This window comes from Pleurodeles waltl, chromosome 10 (genome assembly GCF_031143425.1).
Source record: "Pleurodeles waltl isolate 20211129_DDA chromosome 10, aPleWal1.hap1.20221129, whole genome shotgun sequence".
NCBI classification, from domain to species: Eukaryota; Metazoa; Chordata; class Amphibia; order Caudata; family Salamandridae; genus Pleurodeles; species Pleurodeles waltl.
In genome coordinates this window covers 246804614-246830705 of record NC_090449.1, presented here as the reverse complement: position 1 = coordinate 246830705, position 26092 = coordinate 246804614, and the positions used below count along the sequence as shown (strand labels likewise).

Sequence of the window (26092 nt, the reverse complement as noted above, 5' to 3'; positions counted from 1 at the left end):
AAACTCCCGAAAAGCTCAAGGTGCCAAAGGACGTACTGGAAAAAAACACTTCAATGTTGAAAAAAGCCAGGTCAAGAGCAGAACATCGAAATTTCATGACCGAGATGTCGTTGAATGAATCTTTGACATACAAGAGGAAGACTTCAAGTCTCGACCCCAATGAACGGGTCACTGAGATAAAAGGGAAGCGTAAGAGAATGGAGACCAAGATATCTGCTCTCCACAGAAGGAGGAGTTCAACAACACTCTAAAGACATTCAGAATACCACAAAAGGCTTTAACATGGAAGGAGACTACTGAAAAGGGGGTTGAGGAATTACAACTCCCCTCACTCCTGAATCTCAGGAAGAAGAAGTTCCAGAGATGTACCAAGGTTCGGAGGAAGCTAAGTTTGTCGAGTCTCAATAGCAAGACCTCAAGACAGATTCATCCGAGGAGGGTGTTGAGAGTTATACATCGAGGCCTTCACCTTGTGATAATATTGGAATGCACAATCAAGTTATTAAACAAGCAGCTGAAAAGGCCGGTGTACACCTCAAAGAGGAGAAGCCCCAGTCATGTTACCTGCTGAAAACACTATTGCCCAGTCAGGCAAGTAGTCAGTTTTTGACCTTTGCTTCCTAGCATACTTGACCAGGGTAAAGAAGCTTTTAAGGAACCAGCCATCTGCAGAGCTGTTGCTCCAAGAGCTAAAAAGAAACATAAATTCTCCTCAAATGATCTAGCATATATCAAAGGTACTCTCCCTGATGATTCTATAATAACATCTATAGTCAGGTAGAGGGCCAGCACTCCCTCAACCTCTGGCCCACCGCCAGATAAGGAGAGTAAGCTAATGCAGCTCATGGGTAACAGAGTGGAACAGAGTGCTGCATACCAAAGGAGAATTGCAAACTCCAAAACGTTCCTAAATAGACACATGCAACAGCATTGGGAAGAGATGGTGGAACTTATGAAACATCTTCCAGAAAAGTATCATAGGAGGGTAGTACATCTAGCTGAAAGTGGCAAGAACATCGCCACACCTGTCTAAAATTGGCTTTCGATACGGGAAACACATCAGGTCGACAACTAATGATGGGAGTAACCTTAAGGCGCCATTCATTGCTAAGGAATTCTGGATTTCAGCAGGAAGTCCAAGCAAACATCTTAAACACGCCCTTTAACAGGGAACAGTTACTTGGGAGCACCATAGTTTAAAGTCTGAACCATTGGAAGAACGAAAATGAAATAGCAAAGTCTATGGGTGCGCTGCAATTCTGGGGCGGCATGTGAAGGGGCACCTTCATAACAAGAAAACTTACCATCAGAATGGGTTTTCAGGCCTGAACTTCCCTCCAAGCATTTCAAAGTGACAATCAACATGCATCTTCGCAAAAAAAGGCTGGCAATATCTGCAGCAGCGACACCATCCCTTTCAAGGAAGAGGCAAGGGGAGAGGGCAGTAACACAGAGGATCCAACCCTTCAAAGAAATAACTTCAAAAATACTTTTACTTTCATAAATACAATCAGTGAAAGTTACAGACAACCAGTTCAAACTTCTACCCACAAAACACCTCTGGGTGAAAGAATAAAAAACTTTCTCCAGGAGTGGAGAAAGATGACTTCAGACAAATGGGTACTAAATACAATTCAACTTGGTTGTTGCATAGAACTAACAAGATTTCCGCAGACAAGAGGACCAAGAGCCAAGGTTCATTCCAGAGAAGAAACATATTGTCTCCTCAAGGAAGTCCAAGAGTTTGTGGACAAGCAAGCAATAGAACAAGTTCCAAGACCAGAAATCAACAAAGGAAACTACTCAATATATTTCTTAATCCCAAAGGTGGATGGCACATTACGTCCAATACTATATCTCAGGATTATCAAAAAGGTTTTAAAGACACAAGAAATCAAAATGACCTCCTTACAGGAAGTCGTACTGCAGCTACAGCAAGGAGATTACATGGCAACAATAAACTTAAAAGATGCCTACTGGTGCATTTAAGTGAATAGAAAGCACAAGAAATACCTGAGTTTTGTGGTAAACAAAACACGTTATCAGTTCACAGTACTGGCATTTGGGATAAAATCAACACTAAGGGTGGTTACAAAGAGTATTGCGGCATTAGCAGCTCACTTGAGAAGGAGGGTTATATGTTTATACCCGTACCTCAATGATTGGTTAGTAGTATCAAACTCTTACACCAAATGCAAACAGGACATCCAAGAAGTATTGGATACTCTTCACAAACTAGGTTTCTTTTTGAATATAGAGAAGTTCTCTCAAGAACCAGAACAGGAAAATGTGTTCTTGGGAGGAAGAATCCATTCCATTCAAGGGAAAGTGTACCCCAGTGAGAAGAAGACTCAATCCCTACCTGCAAAAATTCCCTGCTACCAGAGGAGGCAAGCTCAGACAGCGAGGAGAATAGGGAAACTATTGGGGAAGATGGCATTGTGTATCTCTTTAATTTCGTATGCAAGACTTCAGATAAGGCCTATTCAGGAATGGCTTCGAAAGTCAATGGTCACAGGCATATTGGGGTTGGGAAGTTCTAGTGGTTGTCACTCAAAGGTAGAACAGAAGATGATATGGTGGAACAGAACACACATACATAGGTGAGAACTTTTGCACATTCAACTCCAACTGTGATGATAACCACAGATGCCTCGAATGTGGGATGGGGAGCTCACATGGGCTCACAAAAGGTACAAGGGATATGGAAGGAATAGGATGCAGTGCAACACATCAATGTACTGGAGCTAAAGACGGTCTTCTTAGCTCTGAAGGCATTCCGAAGACAATTTCTGGGGAAAGCACACTTGATTCAAACAGAAAACACATCAACAATGTTTAAAATAAACAGGGAGGGACTCAGTCTGATTACGAGTGTGGCGGTCCTTGGACTCTAAGTGGCAGTCGAACCACTGCAGTTGTGGCAGTCCAACCACCACATTACAAGGTTGGCGGGCAGACCAACGATCCCAATGAGTTGTCGGTACCGGAGGTCAGAATCAGTCAGCGCTGCCCAGCTGATTACTACCTGATTTTCCGCCAGCCTTTCCATAGTGGTTTCACTGCCATGAAAAGGAAGAACAGGTGCATGGGGCCACACGGGGGCCCCTGCACTGCCCATGGGGGTTCCCCTGCCCAGCATCCTCACAATGCTCACTGTCTGCAGTGAGCATTGCGAGGGTGTGGGTGCACCCTACGGGTGGCAGCAATGCCACCACCACTTTCCAGCTGGGTTGATGGGTGGGGGGGAACCTTAGTTTCCACCCGTCAGCACAGCAGGAAAGTTGTAATGGGCCCAGCAGTGAGGTAGCCAGTATGTCAGCAGCCTCCCCATCGGACGTTCAGCAGTCGGTCATCCCGTCTGCTGAACTCGTAATCAGGCCCTTAGTTTCCACCCTTATCAAAGACAGCTGAAGAAATATGGAGATGGGCTATACATAGGAAAATGAATCTACAAGCAATACATATTCTGGGGAAGGACAATGTCGAGACAGACAGACTGAGCAGGCAAGCCTCATGCTCCCATGAATCAGAACTGAACCAGAAGGTTGTAAAAATAATTTTTCAGGGATGGGGTACTTAAGCAGTAGACCTTTTGGCAACCCAGCAGGAGGCAAATTGACAAAATGTCACCTCTAGACAGCCACACTGTCAATTCCTAGGGAATGCATTGTTGATAAATTGGTCAGGGACATTTGCATACGCTTTTCCACCTGATTCCATGGTTACATGCAGTAATCAGAAAATGCAAAAGGAACTGAATGACTTAAATTTTAATTGCCCCACAGAGGGCAATACAAGCATGGTTCTGAGAACTAGCAGAACTGGCACAAGGAAACCATCAAGCGTTACCAAGAATCCAGGATCTGTTGTCAATGGAAAGGGGAAGAGTAATTCATCCAGAACCAGGAACTTTGAGTCTAACAGCATGGCTTTTGAAGACCTAGAATTTGGTCATTTGAAAGGCCTGGAAAAACAATGGCGGTGCTAAGGGAATGAAGATGACCAACTACAAGGAAATGTTACATAGCCAAATGGAAGAGATGGTCCCTATAGTGTATGAAAAAGGACTTAAAAGACAAGAACACCAGGGAAAAGATAGTATTGAAATACTTTTTACCGTCCTTAAGAAGGACTGACTTATGAATCACTAAGAGTTCATCAGGCAGTGATAGTGACATATACAAGAGGACATACTTGGAGAAGTTTGTTCACATCACCATTGATCAATTGTTTCTTGGAAGGTGCGAATAGGATGGCACCACCAAGAAGAGTTCCAGTCCCCACATGGAATTTAAATGTGGTTCTCATGCAACTAATGAAAAAAAATCAAACCTTCACACAAAGTGAATTCACAAATGTTAACCTCATACATAGACGTTTTGGTGGCTATCACGTCACTATGCAGAATGAGTTACAGACTGTCACAACTCAAGAACCCTATTTGCAGATTCAAAAGACAGAATTGTCATAAGAAAAGATCCTCAGTTCTTGCCAAAAGTCATTTCGCATGAATGAAACTATACAAAGTTTTTTCCAGGTGCCAAACAATGACGCAGAAAGAGCTTTACATACATTAGATGCAAGACGGGCCTTAAGGTACTACATAGAAAGGGCAAAAGCTGTCAGAAAGACTCAACAACTGTCTGTATCTTTTGCCGATAGTTTCTTATGAAGACCTTTACTAAAAACACTATGGCAAGGTGGATTGAGCAAACAATTTGGTTGTCACAATTATGCAGGGGAAACTTAAACATGAAAGAAGGGGTACAACAGTTGCTTTTCTGGCCAATACACGAATGCAAGACATTTGCTTGGCAGCAACCTGGTCGTCAATGACTGCATCAACACACACATGTACAAGGCAGCTTAAGTGGGACAAGGAGTTTTACAGCATTTGTTTTCAAGTCATTGTCCATTTTCAACTCCACCACCACAAGTTTAGAAACTGCTACAAAGTAAGTGCACAGCATGTGAATCCAGAAAACATTCACACTGCAAGACGCATAGTTTCTTACCTGTAGGTGTAGTTTTGCAGCTTGGGAGAATTTTCTGGATTCACAAGCAACCCACCCTCCTCTACCAGAAGATGGAGAAGAAAAAAAAGATGAAGATGGCAACCAAAGGTGGGAACTTCCAGAGGAAGTGGAACAACGACACAGGAAACATCAAATGGAGCTGCCATTGATGCCTATCAAGAAAAAAAATAAAAAATAAGGACTGTGAAATAGTGGAGAATTCTGGAACCAACCACTCAATGGCAAAATAACACACAACGTGTGAATCCAGAAAATTCTTCAAGCTGCAAAACTACACCTATATGCAAGAAACTATGGCCCTCATTATGATTTCGGCGGTCATCTTCGCAGACAGCCAAAGTCACGCCCGCCACTTGTCCGCCAGTGTTGGCGGTCTTGAGACCTCCATATTATGGCTGCTGGCTGCTCTCTGCCACTGTTTGGCAGGGAAGCTGCCAGCAGCTATACTGGCGGTCTAGTGGAGCTGGCACCGTCTCCACCGCCACATCACCACAACACCGCCTGCTGTATTACTACATTGTAGACTGCGTGGCAGTGTTGTGTTGGCGGGGAGCTGGCAGTGGAGCAGGCTCCATAGACTCCGTTCCCTCCCGGACGACCACCAGGTAAGGTGTTGAGTGTTGTGTGCGTGAATAGGGGTGTGTTTGAATGGAGGGGGGTGTTGTGGGTGTTTGTGTGCATGTGTGTGAAAGTGTCTGTGTGACTGCATGTATGTGGGGGGTGGAGGGAGTGTTGTGGCCATGTGTGCATGTGAGTGTGAATGAGTGAGCGTGGATGTGTTTGTGTATGTAAATATGTGTGGTGTGTGCGTGTGGGATGGGGGTACAGTAAGGGGATGGAGTGTTGCTGCTTGGGGGGCTTCTGATGGGGTCAGGGGTGGGGGTTCCGACATGGAGGGGGGTTGGGGAATCATGTAGTGGCAATAGGAATGAGTATTCCGGTCGCCAGTATCCTTACCACCAGGGATTTTGTGGTGCGGCTTCTGCCATGTAATCCCTGGCGGTAAGGATACTCAAAATACTGCAGGTGGTGTTAGGTGGACTGCTGGGTAGAAGGTGGAAGGTAGAAGGGCGGTCCTATCTCCCCTGGTGGTACAGGTGGTGAACTGGATGCAATGCAGCCAGTTCACTACCCTTGTCATAATTTGGCGGTCCTCCACCGCCATACTGTTGGCCGTATGGTCGCCACAGCCGGCATGGCGGGGCAGGACCTCCAGGGTCGTAATAACCCCCTATATGCTTTTTATTGGGACAAGTCTGAATTTAAAATTGTCTCACGCAATTTAGCTTTAGTAGGTTCTTAGTTCCATTTGAGTCAGTGTTTATTCCTTAATAATTTTCCAAGGACTACATTTCCAATTTGGATTTCAATCTTGACAAAGTATGAGAGCTTTAAGCCCTGATTTATACTTTTTGGTGCAAAACTGCACCACCGCAGTTTGGCACCAAAACGTTTAGCACCGGCTTGCACCGTTTCTGTGCACCAGCTGGGCACCATATTTATGGAATGGTGCAAGCCGGTGCAAAGGGTAGGCTAGCGTAAAAAAGGTGGGCCTGGCGGTATGGAAGAAGGGGGTTTTGCACCCAAAAATTATGTTAGGCAGGTTAGAGTAAAAAAAATGACTCTAACCTGCCTAGAGTCATATTCTGACGCAAAACCATCCATACCACAGGACTCCTGTCTTAGAAAAGACAGGAGTCATGCCCACCACCCCAATGGCCAGCACAGGGGACAAGGGTCCCCTGGGCATGGCTATTGCACCCTGTGTCATGTATGGGGGCCCATTTCCAGGCCCCCATGGCACTTTAAAAAATAACATTAAAAACCTACCTATACTTACCTGTACTTACCTGGGATGGGGTCCCCCATCTTCCGCAGTCCTTCGGGTGTGGGTGTCTGTGGGGCCTGGGAGGGCACCTGTGGGCCTATTCCATGGTGTTCCACCATGGAAATATGTCCACTGGTCCCCTAACGCCTGCCCTGACCCAGGCATTAAAAAAGCTTTGGACCATTTTTTTTTACCCCTCTTCCCTCCCGTGTACCATTTTTGCACCATTTTTGCACGGGAGTATAAATATGGATAAATATGGCATTAAGGCCATAGAGTCATTTTTTGCACAGCAACTCCTACCTTGCATCTCTTAAAGGCAAGGTAGGTTTCCACGTCCAAGAAATGACTTTAACTCCATTGTATAAATATGGAGTTAGTTTTGCACTGAATTAGAGTCAGAAAAAATGTCAGTCTTGAAACTGAAAGAATATAGCGACGTTAAAAGAGGGAGACAGGGAATTTAGAATGACTACAAATAAAATGTATCGGTCAGAAAATGGCATACGACAAGGGACTACATAGGACGAAATGTTGGAAAATATTTTGGACAGTATTCCGCCTTATGTTCCCGTCCTGTCTAATGCTCCAGTGCAAAATGTTAACGTTAATATCCCTAATTCCTTTTCTCATGTTTCAATTCCTCCTCCCCCTGGATCTCCCCCTAATGTCCCCAATGTTGGCCATCAGGTTCTTGGCCCTCAAATATTTATTCTGGCCCAGACTATAAATATTCCTCCCAACCCAGTCCCCATACAAGTTACACAAAATGCTGCTATACTAAACACTACAATGGGAGGAATACCTCAATTGAATAATACTCAAAGTATAAAGGTGACTCCACAGAATCAATCTAACATGCAACAAGGAGCTATTTCTTATACTTCTCAACAGTCACCATACACTAGTAACAATGTTAAATATAAGAAATACAAGAAGGGACACAGACCCAGTTCTGTGGGACACACTTCAGACACCACTCCATGTAGTGCTCGGAACGACCCCACGGTGACGTTTTCTCGCATTAGTTTGTAAGGTGGTCTCCTCTCTGAAGGAGAAAGAATAAGTAGATCCTGAACAAATGGAATGGCCTTGCCGGTCACCGTAAACAGTTGAATGACTGATGCTCCATATACAAATTCAGCCATCATTTTACATGAATTTCAAAAGTATAATGATTTTCAGCAACATTGTCTTTTGGACTTGATGTCTAAATGGATCAAGGAGGAATGTTTAACATGGCCCCTATTGACAGAATAAAGGCAGTTGAGGAGCAGACTGTCCAACAAATGTTTGCAGATAAATTCATTAATAACATGCAAAAGGACCTCTGTGATTATTTAAAATACTGAAAATATATGGCCAACTAAGAGCCCGTCAGAATTCCTAGTTATGGCCACATGTTGTGAAATTGTTTTAAAAAACAAGACCGAGGTTTGTGATAAGAAAAAAGGATTTGAAGACAAAAGCGTTAATGCCACAGGCTTCCCTAATCAGGCCCAAGGTACAGGACAGATGGAGAGGGCAAGAGGGTGTGGACGGTGGGTTGGCAGAGGACAAACATACTCCTGCGCAACAGGGAATGAGAGTCATAGGATATAATACCTGAGTTGTAAACAAGAAGGGAGTTGGAAAGACACTTGTCCAGAATTACTCAATTCTGGCCAAGGAATGCAGAGAGGATTAGGAAATAGGAGAAAACAAGGAGGAAGAGGTGTTCTTTCCGCATCGAATATACCCCAGGAGTTGTCACATATAGATCCGTCTCTTTGGGCTACAGGTAAAAACGATGTGGGTTTCATAAACATGGAACCAGTCTGGATACGGCTTAAAAAAGGCACATCCTTACCCTTCATACCACAATACACATTATTCCCTGAAGCTGAGGAAGGACTTTTTTATGTAGTACAGGACCTCCTTGATAAGGGTATTGTGAAGGAGAGTTATGGTAGTCTCTGTAATAGTCCCATACTTCCCGTCATAAAAAAAAAAGTCCTACTAGACAACAGACAGAATATAGATTGGTTATTGACCAGCGAGTTATTAACAAGATATTAGTACCACAATACCTAGTTGTACACCAGATGTCACTACACTGTTCACATGATTTCACCCACTGCCAAATTTGTCTCTGTAAAAGATTTAAATATTTTTTTCATTAGTATATCCATTGCTCTCTAAAAAGCCAATTGGACACTTTAAAATCACCAGAGGGCAATGTTCTTTTACAATACATTGATGAACTTCTAATTGTAACTGACACACTTGAACAATGTGAACAGGCCACATCAGAATTGCTGTCACATTTAGCCACACATGGAAAAAAAAGGTCTCCCTATCCAAGTTTCAATGTTGTCAACAGGAGGTGTTCTATTTAGGGCACCTCCTGCTGAAGGGTGGTAGAAGACTAGACTCATAAAGAATATCAATAATTTGCAATTTACAATGCCCACAAACACAGAAAGATGTTTGAGGTTTTATAGGTATTACCTCATATTGAAGTCAATGGATACCTATTTATTTCCCCATAGCGAAATTTTCGGTTGCCCTCACTCTCAAAGATGTACATGTACCAACCACTTGGAATGATGAATGTGAAAGAGCCTTCTTTGAATTGAAAAAGGCTTTTTGTAATGCACCTGTGTTAGCCACTCCAGATTATCAGAAACCATTTACCCTATTTCTACATGAAAAATAAGGTTGCAGTCTTGCATTATTGACACGATCACACGGAGACATAAACAGACCATCTGCTTATTTTTCATCCAGTTTAGACCCAGTAGCACAACCATTGCCACGTTGTCTCAGGACTGTAGCAGTAGTGGCGACAGCAGTAAATCAGAGTGAAGTATATGTACTTGGACATCCATTAACAGTGATGGTACCCCATGCTGTAGATGTCCTACTGAATAAAACATAGACACAACATTTGACAAATGCTAGGTTGACAGGCTATGAACTCACTTTGTTTTCTCTGCATACTTCAATATAGAGATGTAATGTTTTGAACCCGGTAACTATGTTACTTTTACTTAATGAAGTGTTACCAGAAGAAATACATGACTGTATTATCAGAACAGAACAAGAGACCAAAGTTAGAGTGGACCTCACTGACAGGCCTTTGGAAGAGTGGGATGGCAAATTGTATGTTGATGGTTCCTACTCAAAATTATCTGAAGGGACCACAGTTGCAGCCTATGCTGTTACTACATGAAGATACTTTACAACTCTGCGCAGGCCGCAGAATTGATAGCCTTGATGCAAGCAGGTGAATTGAGTAATGGTTTAAAGGTTAATGTGTACACTGACAGATAGTATGCTTTTAGCGTAGTTCATTCTTTTGGCAGATTGTGAAAGAAGAGGGGGTTTATGTCTTCTTATGGAACACAAATACGTCATGGTGAACTCATTGTAAGGTTGTTAAATGCTTTAACGTTACCTTAGAAATTGACTGTGGTCAAATGTTCAGTTCACAAGAAAATTGAGAATGATGTAGGAAAAGGAAATGCATTTGCAGGCTGGACAGCAAAAAATACTGCACAAATTGAGTACAGTATCATGTATGTGACAGGGACAGTTAGATGGTTACCAGAAGTTGGCATGATGAACCAGACAATAGATTGTGTAAAGGATATTCAGGACGCACCTACTCCGGAGGAAATATAGTGAAGGATGTTAGATAGATAAGACAAAGAAAAGGAGATGGATGTTACCTAATGCTTATGTGAATACCATAGCTTCCTCAGCACATGTACCTGCACACATTAACGCTCAAGGAATAGTGGATACATTGGATCATGTATGGCATAACAAGAACATACCAAAGTATGCACATTAACATGTACAAAGGCCCATCATATGCCAGACATACAATGTAGGAAAAGGCACTCTTGTCCCTAAAGAAAATTTTGCACCACTGGACTTGCCATTCGAGGTCCTGTGAATGGATTTTGTAGAAATGGAACCAGTGAATAACAAAAAGTTATATGCTGGCAGTAATATGTACCTTGTGTAGTTAACTGAACAATTTGTCTCTATCCATGAACATGTCAAGAGACACTGCCCAGGAGACTTGAGGGCTCTGGACACTCCATTAAGCTAGGAGATTGGATCTTTGTAAAGAATTTGCAAAAGAAAAGGAGCCTTAAACCCAGATGGAAGGGGCCCCTGCAAGTTCTCCTGGCCACCTAGACTGCTGTAAAATGTGATGGAAAGAAAAATTTACTTGAATGGTACAAAATGTTCGCCTCACGGCAAAAAGGGTGTTTTTTTTTTGCAATAAAAGACATCAAAGGCTGAGGGAAACGTCAGTTGCTTTGGCCAAAGAGTTTCATTTTGATACTCTTTGGAGGTGATTGGCTGCAGCAAATAAAATGCTATCTTGAAGCATAATCCGAATCTTTGTATCCTATTTTGTACAAATTCAGCCTCTTACAAGAAGAGACTTGAAAATGTATTTCACAGTCATTGATAATTTATTCTCAGAGATGAAAATCATGGAAAGGCAATAAATAAGACAACCTGTTGCTGTGTTTTTTTGCATTGGGTATTACTGTACAGTTGCAGAGGAAGCACCAGGGTTACCCCAGCCAGGGCACATGTTGTTTCTGTTGTCTTCTTTATGGATATTCCTCTTGTGAAAATTGAATAAGCTTCTCTGCACACATTCACCAAACCACATTATTAATTCGGGTGGCAGCACTGAAGCTAGGTTACAAAGATTGCTTCTGCAAGAACTTTGTACTTTCAATTACAACATTATTCTGGATCTCCAGTATGACCTTTGGGGGCTTTCTCAGTAGCTAATTCATTAGATAATCCTTTGCCTGAGTGCTAAAGGTGGTGCATTAGCACTCCCTTTCAGAAGTAGTGCCACAGTATCTCCAAAGGAGACAGGCAAAGTGTTTGTGTGCATTCACTATTCCACATACTACAGAATATGATGTTGTTCTGAGGCATTTCCTTCTCAAAAGTCATTAGATTTTTTTGTTTAAACAAACATTGGCAAAACCAATAGGTCATGCCTTGGCAGGTTTGTGTGATAGTTAATTGTTTTCTCTTTCATGTTTTTTATTGCAAATATGTGCCACAAAAGAAAGAAGGGGGGGGGGGGGGAACATGTGGATACCTAAAAGTAAACACCACATATTTGCATTAAAAAAACATGAAAAACATTCACAGGTGAAAATAAATCACTTTTAACTGGCACCTGACTTGCAGGCAAAATAAACTGCTGATATTTAAGTTTATTATAGGAAATAACTAAGGTGACAAAGCACACTTGAAACCAGGTGCGTCACATAGGAGAAATTATCTTTTTTAGGTGGATGTGAACAATGTGCACAGGTTTCGTGCAGTCACTCATAGTAAAGGGAGCTCACTTGTAATGTGAATGGCTAAAAAACTCATCAGTTGAGTAGTCCTTTGCCCCATGGTTTATGCGGTGTGGACAGAAGCAAAATGTGATTGTTAATTTAACAGATCAATAGATGATGTTTGCTGACCAAAAGTCCCTCTTACGTTTGTATATTTATGAATATTTTAGAAAAACATTAGACTTGCGAGCCTGCTAAAGCTGTCTCAAAGGCCAGACCTAGATACAGAAAAACATATGGGGTCAGAAAAATGTGATTAAACCACTTTTTCTTAGAATAAACATGACGGTTTCAAGGTCTATTAGGTTCCTGCGTTCTATTTATAATATCTTAAAGCAAATATATTAAAACAATGGAAAGTATTGTGTATACACCATTGGATAAAGATTCAGCTGATGCTCAATGGCTGTCTTCTTAGCATACTAACATTTTCTTAAAAATACTCTGAGATATGAAGCTTGGAATGCAGCACAGTACAACCCTTTATTTTCAATAAAGTGAGACAAATACAGCCTATAAGGTGTTGTGTGTAGCAGAAGGTATCTGGATAAAAAAAGATGTAAGTAATTTCCAAAATATATTTCTCTCTCTATCAAATTCTGTCATATAGAAGGTTTCAATTTGAAAACTCAAAAGTGTCTTTTTTTTTTAAAAAAGTGAAAGTACAGTCACACTGCCAATATTGTCCTTTGCAAGGATACCTTATGTGGTTAGTCTTTATGCTTTACAACTAACTTTAATTAATACTATGGTAAACTTTTGATATCAAAAGGATTATAGTTTTCCCAAATGACAAGAAAGTCTTGTTTCTAATTTCTAAGCAACAAAAAAACCTTTGTTTCACTTGCAGCAAAGCCTGTGTATTGATCTGAATTTTGTGCTAAATGTGTACCGCATAAAATGCTTGCCACTAGCCTGAGCACCACTAGTTGGTTTAATAATTGATTTTTCATATCACAGTCAATTGTTTTTGGTGTGGTGCTACTAAATCATTTAAATGTTTGATTCTTCACTGCTTATATTCATGCCTGTTATTTTATGTTTTTCTCATCAGTTACAGTCCAAACTGTATATGTGCAACAGCCATCTGTATCTTTTTATGACCGTCCAGTCCAATTATGCTGTCCTTCATGTAACCAGATGGTCGTTACCCGTGTCTCCTTCAATGCTGGAGCATTGACCTGGCTATCTTGTGGTGGTCTGTGTATTATGGGGTAAGTTTTATCATGTCACATTTTATTATTTCATCTATTGCTTGGCAGTTGGTGTATGCTCTAATTTGTCACGCTGTTGTCCCGAATATGATTTACCTTAGTAAAACTACAATGGCCTCATAGCAAATTCTCTAAACTACTATTTAAAAAAACAGTAGGTCTGGTGTTGACTTACAGGCTTTGACTTTGTTGATGCTTGTTTTTGTAGTCAGGGCCTTTATAAAACAGTATTGTTAGAGGAATTGCCAGGCCTTCCCAATCGTATTAAAAACATCGGGTAAAAGCAGGCTTTGTTTTTTTGGTCTCAAAAAGCACACATACCAATAGTAGTCCCAGGAATTGAGGGGACCTGATTTGGGTGCTAATGTTCCCTGGTAAAAGAGCAGAATGCATCACTCACAGTTAGCCAATGGCTAATGTTGGTTGAGCCATTGCCACATGGCTTGTGCTGTAGTGGGTAGAAGAAAATGTGAATGATGCGACATTAGTCCAGTGGACGAAGAGAGCTGGCTTTAAGCCCCTATAAGCATGGATATACAATTTTAGTAAAAATCAAAAGGTGTTGGCTAATGCCAGACTTTAAAAAAACACAGATACCTAACATTGCACGTCTCACCCCAGAGAAACTTGCACTCATATAATATCAATCTGGCTATGAAGCAAAAGAGCTTTGTACATATTGGGTGGGGGGGGCAGTTTAAAAAACTATTTATGATCATGTGTGTGTTTTGGAGTGAAGAGATGAACAGATGATTCACCTTGTTGTACCTAGGAGCTGATGGGGTGTTCATCAGAGGAACTTGTTTTATCTCCTTCGACTTTCCATGTCCACATGAGAGTTTAATCTGTGTCATGAACTTTATTTTTTTATTTTGGCATGCTATTTCTTCACACACACTGTTTTTGCTAATGTTCATCAAAGAGAGGTATGTCATCCACACTATTTCTTCTGTCATCCAGTCACGTGGTTCGCATCTGCAGCTTTGTTTTACATCTTGTCACTATCGGTGCCAGGTGGACATTTATAACTCACCAGTATAGATCCTCCACCTTTTATCTGATACTTGCACATCGAGTCTTTATCAAGATCATACTCCTCTCCCACAAAAATCCCCTTCAGCCAACAACAAATGAAGAGAAGGGCCATGAAGTGATTACTTGCATCATTATTGTATCCTGGCGCGAACATGCTTTACAAATAAGTGGCACATTGCAATTGTCATGAAGGTTGAGCAATACCTGGACTATTTCATTCCCCCATTTCTCAAAAGTTCGGTTATTGTGCTGGCCACTGCTTTCGAGTTGCAGTATTGTTGTGATTGAGTCTGATACTACATTAAAAATGGTACCTGACTACTAGGGTCACCCCTTCCCTTCCAGATAAACTCTACTTTCAGTCTCAGAACATAGAGTTCTATACCACTTTTGCCGAGCAGAAGCAGTCCCATTTTTCAAAACGTTTTAGCAAAGTCTGCCTCTAAATTTGATTTTGTTTTAGTTGTCTGACTTCATGTACAGGTTGTTCTAGAAAAGGAAAGCAGTTTTGATTTTTCATATATTGTGGATTGGCAGTATGATACAATGGGTGTTTCTTGAGAACAGTAGCTTTGTATCCAGTAAATTATAAACAACTATAGCAAGTGTCAGTGCTGGCAAATTGCAACTTCAAAGATACTTGCACCACTTCCTGAGCGAGGTGGCATACCTGCTGACATTGTCTGCTGAATGACGTCCCCTAGTGATTCCAGTGTAGCCTATTTGAATTAGTTATGCCTCTTTATATTTTTTTTATTAAAAACAGGTTTTTGCTTAATGCATTGGTGTGGGGTGGAATCTTCGTTTTAGCTATCTGTCAGTCACTAATTTGGGACAGAATTTCTGACAACTACTTATCTAATTTGGTTTCTTTCCTGTAGGCCCGTCTCTGTAAAGAAGCCCATTCATGCAGGATAGCAACTTTAGCATAGCTTGTGCATATATGTTTATAAAAGCCCTATATCTTCCCAGCCTCCTGGAGAAAGAAAAGAGTGCATGAGCTGTAACACAGAGTAGGAGGAAACACAAAAAATAAGGATAAGAAGGGTATGCAAAGGAGAGGAGGTGCATTATAGAAACGCATTTAAAGATGACCCATAATGTCATTTGACAAGGGTCTGCAAAGCCCTTGCTTTCCAATACCTTATTCAGGGATGGAAGAACTGCTAAGTTTCAACAACGGACCATCAACTGGCTCTGCTGTCAGAAACGTCTGACCTGGCATCCATGTGCCTCTGTTTAATCCAATATACTCACCTGTAAAGGATTATGGTAAATATCACCCATTTAGTAATAGACATGGATTTGCTTAAAAGTAACATTGGCTAAAAGCAATGCATACCAAAGTTCTCCTAGGCAGTGTAGGATCTGTATGGATGTATTGGTTCTCATTGATGCAGGAAGATGTCCAGGAAAGAAGTTGCTTTTAGTAAATACTACAAATGGTATCTTAGATTCATTTTAGTTTTAGTTTACCCATCCTTTTCCAAAGAACCATTTGTGCCAACCAACTCAATATAGTTGTTTGATCATGCTCCAGTTGACCAGTCTAGTCATCCAGTTTTCATAAGAAGGGACTGGAAACTTAAGAAAAGTAAGAATGTTTGGTCAACTATGAAAAGGTGTTAACAAGTATTTAAAAAGTAACTATATAAAGTTGGGGGCACTTTAAGGGTCTGTTGAAGGGTGTGAATGGCATCCAGAATCAGAAAGCATATAGGGAGAAACAGACAATAAAGAGATAAATCATACATATTTAATTAGCTCATTTGGAAACCTTACTAATTTAAATATCTACACAATTGAAGAAAAGAAATGACACACTGTTCTGCTCAGTTTTTCACTTTCCTGGTCAAAGAAGCACAAATACCAATGACATCCCACAAACTTAAAGATCAGCAAAAGAAGATACAAAATACACCAACAATAATGGATGGATACATCCAATTCTATTTTCAACTGTAGTCATTATGTAATGGCTATCAATAATTGCAATATATAGACATTGGAAGAATTGTGTAAAGATATCACACTTGTAGCTTTCATACAAGCAGATAATACCATTACACAAGAAACCTAAACATTTTTTTGAAAGAAAATCTGTTTTTAGGTGGAATTCCATTATAATGTTATGCAAGTTTAAGCCCAAAACTGGTTTTGCAATGTATGTTGCTCATGAACTAGATGGCTGGCAACAAGCGACATAGGGCCACATGTACTAACATTTGTGTTTGCGATTACCAAATAGCACATTTTTGTGAATCGCAATTTGGTAATCACAAACACCAATATACAAATGTGTATTGTTCACATTTTGCGTTTCCCAGTTGGTTGCAAACAGACCTACCTCATGAATATTAATGAAGTAGGTCTCAGTTTGTGACCCATTAGGCATCACAAAAATCACAGGGATGGTGACCTGTTCGGGTCAGGAGACCACCAAGTCTGTGCTTTTTTTTATTTTTTAATGTAGCCCGCTTTCCTTAAAGAAAATGAAACGTTTTTTCTTATCATTTTTTTCTTTATAAGAGTAGGCAGTGGTCTGTAGGAAACACTACCTGCTCTTAAAAATATTTTTACAACCATTCTCAAAGTAGAAGGGGTCCCTTGGGGTCCCTTCCCATTTGCGAATGGGTTCCCACCTATTTAAAGATGGTGGTAAAATTTAAATGTTTTGCGACCGCATTTTGATCACAGAACATTTAATCACACCACTGCGGTTCGGTTTTAAGAAGGGGCACTCTAAACACACCCCTTCCTAATACCAAACTGCAAACCCAAATTGCAGTTCAGTAACAGGTTACCAAATCGCAATTTGTACTTGGTACATGCAAAAATGCTTTCTTGCATTCACAAACGGCCTGATTCTGCGAAACGGGCCATTTGCGAACATGAAAACGCTTTGTATATCTGGCCCATAGTCCTGTTTATGAAAGCGACTAAAAACGGGGGGGTTGCAAAATATATCACCCGGTCAAAACCTTTCTCCAAAATGCTCATTAGTGGGCCAACCATAATCTATCATTTAGGTAGCCCTAAGTAGCCTGGCATAAACACCTATAGTCTTCTACTTGCTTCAGCATTTTACCATTCCACAGAGGAAATCATTGAGTTCCCAGCTCTGAGACGAGCAGGCAGAGTATTTCCTTTGAAAACGAAAGATACCCCAAAATAACACTTGGAAACAATTTGGATAAAGGAAATTAGTTATGATGCTTAGTAGCAAAGCTGTTGACGGGCAACAATAAGTAGAGTGAAGATGAGAAGGAAAACTTACATCTTAATATTATTACCATCTTGAAGTTTTTTGAAGTAATTTGTTTTCTCCTATACAGAAACGGTTGAATACTAATGAAGAAATATAATATATAAACAAACAATAAATCAAAAATGCACAAAGTAGTAACAATGCAGTTTGTCATTAAAAATGAAGTGGCTCAGGCGAGGTAATTATTTTAATTTTGTTTTTTTAATTAACAATACATGGGTGGGTTAATGAGTTATTTTTGCTTTTTTTAATGCATAAGCTAGAGAGGTTATAAATAAATATGTGCACATTACAAAAAGCAATCATGAGGGAACGAATAATAAAACATAGGGTGTGAATATGAGTTACATCCAAAACATGTAATAAATAGAAAAGAATTAAAAGGTTTTTTGTTTTTACTTTACTCATTTAGCCAGTACTCTTTGAATACTCACATGGTCTCCATTGTTTGGAATGCCACCAAGTTTATTGGGTATAAACTGCCCTAAACTTGCTGAAATGTATTAAAGTTCAATATGCTTCCCTATACTATATCCCAAAAGGAACCTGTCAGTTTGCTTTGTTTTTTCCTAGCAAAGATGGCTCTTGCCACTATAACTGCAGAAATCACTAATTAAGTTTCACAGATGGCTAATATCTTGATGGTTGGAAAGTTAGTTCCTGATTCAATATGCTGAATAATGTCTTAAAATATTCCTTTAAAAGTCTGACATTTCTACTAGGGTTGTAAACATGTGCACTGTGTCAATAACGGTGAAAAACACAGGGGACACTGACCTTAATGTAAATATATAGAACTTTCTCCTTCCACAGAATCACATGTGCACTCAATGAAAGATTCACCAACAATTTTGAATCCATGTACCAGCAGCAAAGAAACAGACACGTTTCAGCTTTTCAACTTTAAACATATGAAAAGTTGACATAGCATCTTGCTCAAATAGTGTCACAAAATGAAAAAAGGACAACAGTGCTGTGAATATGCATGTGCCATCTTAAAATTATGAAAGAAAAGCCAAAGAAGAGATAAGTGATTCAGTCATCCATAACATTATTATGTAAAGACAACTATAATGTGAAGGCAAAGAGAAAATAACTCAATCACATATACTAAACATCAAATGAAATAAAAATTATATAAGCCTCTCTACTTCAAATGAATTTATCCTGAATAGGCTGTCTACATCTTCTAAAATAATCTAGATTTTAAAGGTCATATGGCAAGCCACCTAATTCATGAAATGTAAGTCACTATACCACCCAAAGGGCTATTTGCACACCAGTCCCACAAAGCAAATGTCAAATACAACATCATGCAACATAAAACTGAAAGGGAAGTGGGGGGAGGAGGAGAGGAAAAAAGGAGAACAGAAAAGATTAAAGAAAAGGGGGATGAGATGTAATATCCAGCCCAAGTTGGCAACTTGTTCTTGTTATGACCCATAAAAATAATTTCATAACATGACGTAGTTACATAAACAAATCTCTTCATGTATAATCCCAATTGAAGTAATGATATGTACAAAATCTCCTCCAGTAACCAAATATATAAGCTTATCTGTGTTGTAGTACATCAACGTACGCAAAGTAAACCTGACAAAGAAAGACGAAAGGGTCGGGTGAGCGTCCATAATCCGTTCTTAGCGAAAGGCCAAAGACTCCCCTTCCTTTCCTCATATAAATGAAAACACTCAAAATAACCACTTTGTTACTGCTGAAGTCATTGTCTTAAGGACAAATATGTAAAATTGGAATAGCAATTCCGATAAATAAAGGCAAAGCAATGCAGAATGAACTGGTTAAAAATCATGCAATTATAAATGAGAAAAATCACATAACGGAGAAGAAGAGTCTCAGTATCCATTATGTCTGTTATGTTATTGATATGAAGAGTGCAGATGTTGTGTGACACACAGGTACTGTGTGTATTTTCAGGCGTTATGTGTTTATTGGTGTCTTTGTTCGAAATCTGTTTTTATTAGGATCACATTCATTTTCCTGCCAGAGAAAAAAACATATACAAGTTTTTTACAATGGAGAATGCAACAGTGGTTGCTGTCATTGCTATTTTTTTTAGTGATGCTGACTCGATAGTTGACTCAAGTGAAGAGACCTCTGCTTTTCTTCTTTTGCAGTTGTGCCCTTGGATGCTGTCTCATTCCTTTCTGTGTCGATGCCCTCCAGGATGCCGATCACTATTGTCCAAACTGCAAAGCCCTTCTTGGTACCTACAAACGTTTATAGATGCCGTCTTGCAACCAAAAACAAGGGAGATACAACCAAGATGATGCATCTGTTTTACAGCTGATATCCTGACTTTGTTCACAAAAGTGTGTTCGGATCTGCAGACTTTGAAACTGGGGAAATCGGATTCGAATCAAGGCCCTCGGCACAACATCCTATGATTCTCGACAAATCACTTAGACTTCCCCTACCATAAAAATGTTTAATACAGTCTAGTTCTCTTGTAAAACAAATGCCCTGGTGCAAAATTAGCACAATAGAAATGCAAAAACAAATTATAATTTAATCTTGAAATGTATGTTATTTGTTTTACAAATGAAGGCGACTTACTTTCATGGAACTTTTAATTGCAGTTTGTTATTGGCGAACAAGATCACTAATTCTGCCTCAATTTGACGTTGATCATCAGTGGGTTGTCGTGGTACTATGCTGAATGGCAACTCACACATAGCAGGCAGCTTGATGGTTAAAATAGTTAGCTGCTGTTATTACAGTGGTCAGGGAAGTTCTGGCAACAATGCGACTACAGTAAACATAATGTAAAGTAGTTCAGCAGTTAAAATATTCACCGAAAGTCACAATTCGTCACAGTTAATTAGAAAGGTGTTTTTCAGAAAGTTTTTTTATACATACGTATTTCTTTTCGTTTTGTAAAATGTTTGTCTGCAAGTTTATAATTAGAACGGAAAGACACTCTGAGTTACAGGCTTTAATTCTTCTTTGGGAACACGAAGTATGGATAAAAAAAATATTAAAGCACCGAACTGCCGGTAGTAGCTCCAAAAAGGTTAAATGACTATGGTGTAAAGAGAGCATAACACGTTTGCATATTACCCGGGAACTCTTTGAAGTAATGCCGAGGTATTGTGCGCATTATTTTGTGGTGTCCACACGTTATAAATTAGAGGTGGCCATAGTGTCTGTTAAGCCAAGTTAATTTGACCGTATTCCGGGAGGAATCTTTGTCATCAGTGACTTGCCACTTAACGGGTATGTGAGTCTACAGATCTTGCAAGGGCCTAGTACCTTGCTGCTTACATATATTCTTCTTTACAAAGAAAAGTGGCAATAGTTTTTTTGTATTTCTTGCAGTTATATATACTTGCAAATAGATAGTTATACATAATATTGGACCAGTGCCTACAATACATTATTTGTTGTTCTTGTAAAGTTCAATGTTGTTTTGATTGCAGTTAACAATGCATTTACTTTCACTTGTTAGTCATATTTATAATCCAAAATTTGTGTGACCTAGTGGGGCGGACCTGGGTTGAATGCTACACATAGCCCCCAAGTTGACCTGACCTGATTCTAGCTTTTCTCAACAATACTTGGCCAACTTGGCTAACCGAGTAGGCTGGGAATTTAATTAAGAGTAGGATGATGAGAAAATCAGTCTGAAAAGAAATACTACCTTTGCCATTTACACAAATGTTTTGTTTAGAAATTGCAGATGAAACAGTTCACCTAATAAAAAAACGAAATAATATTCGCATTGAATACATTTTCAATACATCACAAGTTTGTAAGCAACCTCAAGGAATCATTGGCAAAAAGCTAGTCATTACAAATATCAGTGGGCGTAGGCAAAGTTTGGTTCTTAAAGTTTTACGTAGGTGCCCATCACCATATGCAGCTGTTATGTGATTGTGTCCCTCTGTCTCGTGTGCAACGTTTCTAAAGGAGAAACTAAGACACAAGACATGACAATGTCACACAACTGCTTCACTAGCTGATGGGCACCTAAGTGACACTGAGGATTAAAAGAACTGAATTTTTGTCTATGTTCGCTGACACTTTAATGCATAATCTTTTGGTCCGTGTGTTTAAGGTTGCTTACAGATGTAAAATGTTTTGAAAATGTAATAATTCAAATAGAAATAAGTGGTTTTATTTTCTAATTTCATATCTAAGTTAATGCCAAAAGAATATTTTCTTTTAGTCTGCATAATAATGGTGCAACTTCCTTTCTGGCTATACAAGGAACTTATTCCAGTCCTTGTGTAATATTGTGGTGTGAAAATGACAAATGCTGCTGGGGAAAATAGATAGGAAGAGATGCTTACATTTGGTAAGTACAGGAGTGTATAGTAGCCAACAGAGATTTTGATCATTCGATTTCATACATAGAGAACAAATATAATTTTATATGTTCACTATTTAGCATGTTTAGCTTGTATTGATAGCTATGTAAAAAAAACACAAAAAAAACAAATTTCATATATTTCAATTTCAAAATAGGTTTCTACCTGTACTACTTCTGATGCATTAAATACAACTGGCTATTTTTATGATAGAACGAATTGCTCTTATGTGCAGGCTTTGCTGGTGTTTGTTTGATATCTAGAGGGTAGCTGTAACTTTTACTGTCCAGTAAACCCTACTGTACATGAGAGGTTAAACAACACTGTAGAAAATAAGCATTGGCAAAGTCAATGATTCTGGCTTTGACTGCCAGCCTTTTGGCTATGTAAATGATTGTTTTGTCATTGTTTGTGTAAAACGTTTTTATTCAGGGAGCTGCCAGACATTCACCAATATAAAAAAACAATCTTTGTCTAAAAGCCAAAATCTTTTTGGTCTCAGAAAGCAACATTGCCATATTGACTAGGCCGCTGAAGGCAAATAATTTGTCGGTGGGTGTGCTCCTTGTCAAAGGGCAAAATGCCTCACTCACATTGAGAATAGCCAAGGCTCCAGTGGGCTGACCCACTCTCCCATGCTGCTTGCTCTGGTGGACCAAAGAAAAATGTGAATGACATAACAGACCAATGGATGAAGCGAGCTGGCTGACTGCACCTGTAAGTATATTATACGTATAATTTTAGTAAAAGGGGGCTTGGCTAACACCAGACCTAAAAATAAGAAAAGTGCCCAATTTAAATATCGGTAGAGTGCTGATTTACTTCTGCGTACTGTTAGAAGTACCTTGGGTCTTGCACCTAAGCAACTGGCCAGTACTTATAGTTCTCTGCTCCACTAATATTTATTTTGGAAATATGGTTAAGCTTTATTCCGGAATAACAATTCAAGACATTAGTATGCAAAGTCAGCGAGTGTGATTCATAAATTTGTGGCACACTTGCTTCTGTAGTTGCACAAACATATCGTCCAAAAGGGAACACATATTTTGGGTTTCAAAAGAAATGCAGATGTGTAGCAAAGTTAAATTTATTTTTTCTATTGAGTTCAAATATTGTAACTTTTCGCCGAAGTAAAGTCTTTGCACATAACATAGTGCACAATTATACAAATTTATAGATACTATAATGTTTATGAGATGGCTTATTTTTCCATGCTTCTTTTGCCGTTCTAGGTTTATAGATGGTGAACTGTACTGATGTTTGATAAATCTTTTTAAATACTATCTCCTGCAAAAATGTACATGTGTTTGTCACTTAGTTCTGTGAATGCATCTACTGAACTGATTAAATGTGACAAAATAAAGATTATGCTTTACATTATAAATTACACGATGCTGCCTCTGTATGAGTTCCACTTCCAGCAAAAAGTAGTAACTGAGTTCATAACGTTCACAGGTCTTTTCAGGTCCACAGCCACAAACTGCCCTAGTGGCTGACATATGCATAATGGAACATATTTCGAAGAGGAGCAGGTTTGAGATTTTCTGTACTTTGGGTTATGGAACTTGAGATTTATTTAAAATGTTATTTAAAACACAGTGGTGCTCGGTTTTTGTGCAGACTCCTTTCATGGAGATCCCACATGCAGCTTATTACCACACCAATATAATTCCAAACAGAACAATTAATTATTTTCTCTGGATTGTGGCCTCTTTAATGCTGTTTTCAAACTAATGTTGCCTTTAATTTAACCATGTGGAAAAAGTCTCTTCTCTTGAGCAACTTCTCGCACACATTGTCTTGAAACTTTCTTCAGTCCTCAGAATATCAATTCATAGATTCTGAGGGCAGGTATGGAGGTGTACTGCAATCTCTCAGTAAAGTCATCAAATAATTTTCTCTGTTGGTCGTATGGACTTTTGTTAGGTGATATGAAGCTCTGAAAGGGGATCCGCATCAAAAATACATTTCTATCTTATGAAGCACGGTGTGAATCCATAGTAAGGACCCTGAATCAATGACTGAAGTTAACAAGGATTTATTTCAGGTTATTAATCAATGCAGTGTATAAGCTTGCCAGGAATATATTCAAAAGTTACAGTAATACATCTGGCAAGGGAGTTATTTCAATAAGTTCAGCTGTAGCAAAATAAGGTACTGCATATTAACAGCCAGAGAAATACAGAAACTCAGGATAAGCAATAGGTGTTCCATAAAGAAACTTCTGTTCTCTCTCCTAAACATAAGGTAGCTATAGAATCACCTAATCAGGGCTTTCATTTGGGAGTTAGGATGTTTTAGGAAAGTGTCAGCATAGCAATGACTTCAGCGGAAATCTTCAATGAAGAGGCATAAGTGTGTAGCATGAGACTTCACATTTGCAAGAATAAACAAGTATTGGCAAAAACAATAGATTTCATCTGTGCAAGAGCTATGGGCTTTGCCAATATGTTTTAGCCATGTTGTTTATCATTGTGGCTGCTGTTCAGCATTGCTTGAGATTAGGGGCATAGAGGAGAGTGTGTGGAGTGTTGTAAAGTGGAATGGCGAAGAGTGGAGTAGAGTGTTGTAGACTGGAGTAGTAGAGAGTTGCGTGTATTGTAGTGGTATAGTGTGGAGCTGTGTAGAGTGGCATACAATGGGGTGGCATAGAGTTGAGTGGACTGATGCAGAGTGCATTGGCATTGAGTGTTGCAGAGTGTAGTGGCGAAGAGTGCAGTGGCATTGAGTGCTCTGGCATTGAATTCAGTGGCGTACAATGCAACGTAGTTGAATGCAGTGGAGCAGATTAGAGTGGTGCATAGCCGAGTAGACCAGCACAGAGTGGAGTGGTGCGAAGTGGTACAGAGTAGAGTGGCGTAGAGTGTAGTAGAGTAGAGAGGCACAGAGTGGAGTGACAGAGTTGAGTGATGGAGAGGGCAGTGGCTCACAGACTCGAGTGGCAGAGTGCAAAGTAGAGTTGAGTGGCATACAGTACAGTAGCGTAGACTGGTGCAGAGTAGAGCATAGTGCCATTGACTACAGTGACATAGAGTGCAGTGGCGCAGAGTGGAGTGGCATAGAGTTCTGTGCCAGAAAGTGTAATGTAGTAGAGTGTCAGAGTGCAGTGGTGTAGATTGGCATAGAGAGCAGCCACACAGAGTGCAGTGATTAAGAGTAGAGTGACCTAGATTGAAGTGAAGTCCAAGTGTTTTTTAGCCAACTCTGACCTTGGTCTATCTCCATCTGCAGCAACACCCATAGCAACAAATAAAAAGGGGCAATGTACTTTTGTCCCTGTCTGGCCACTCATGCGGATGCAGTAATGTATCGACTACCTCCAGACTTGGCCTCCAGGTGTAAGTAACCTAAGTAATGTACATAATGTGGATTTGAAGAGTGCAAACTTGTCACCTGTGAGGGTGTCCAGGCGCTGAGTAGGTGCAGGTTCTGTAAGTAGGATCAGTTGAAGAGTCAAGTTTTCAGTTTCTTGGGGAAATCCATAAGTGACGTGACTGTCCTAATGTGCTGGTGGAGGTCGGTCCAGGATTTAGCTGCTAGGTAGAACGCCCCAACTCCTGTCTTGCTTCTATAGATATGTGGATGTGGGCAAGCGCGAGTAATGCAGAACAGATATTCCTGGATGGTTGTAGAAGTGTACACTGTGGTTGTGGTAGGTGGGATCCTACTTGTGAAGTGCCTTGTAGGCATGGGTGAGCATCTTGAACTGGCAGCATTTCTGACTAGAGAGCCAGTGTAGTTTCCGTAAGTGAGTTACGATGTGTTTACAGCTAGGAAGGTTGAGTATTAGTCGGGTGGTAGCGTTTTGGCTGGTTTGCTGCTTCTGTAGCAGGTGTGCATAGATGCCATAGTAGAGGGCGTTGCCGTAGTCCTGCTTGTGATGAGTGCATGAATGACCATATTTCTGGTGGTAGGAGGGAGCTGTTTATTATGATTTTTCTGAGCATGCAAATTAAGTGAAAGCAGGAGTGGGGGCCGAGTTGATTTGTTGTCTCATGGTGAGGT

General features: G+C 40.0%; 1 protein-coding gene across 2 annotated transcripts in view; it reads left to right on the top strand.

Moving 5' to 3' along the window:
* LITAF (lipopolysaccharide induced TNF factor) overlaps positions 1 to 23474 on the top strand; it is a 172162-nt gene extending 148688 nt beyond the window's left edge. For both annotated transcript variants that reach the window (XM_069210327.1, XM_069210326.1), the window contains 2 exons: positions 13297 to 13456; positions 19895 to 23474. In XM_069210327.1, coding sequence (XP_069066428.1) covers positions 13297 to 13456; positions 19895 to 20003 — 269 coding nt within the window. In that variant the 3' untranslated portion in view covers positions 20004 to 23474. The remainder of the gene's footprint in view (positions 1 to 13296; positions 13457 to 19894) is intronic.
* The last annotated feature ends 2618 nt before the right edge of the window (positions 23475 to 26092 follow it).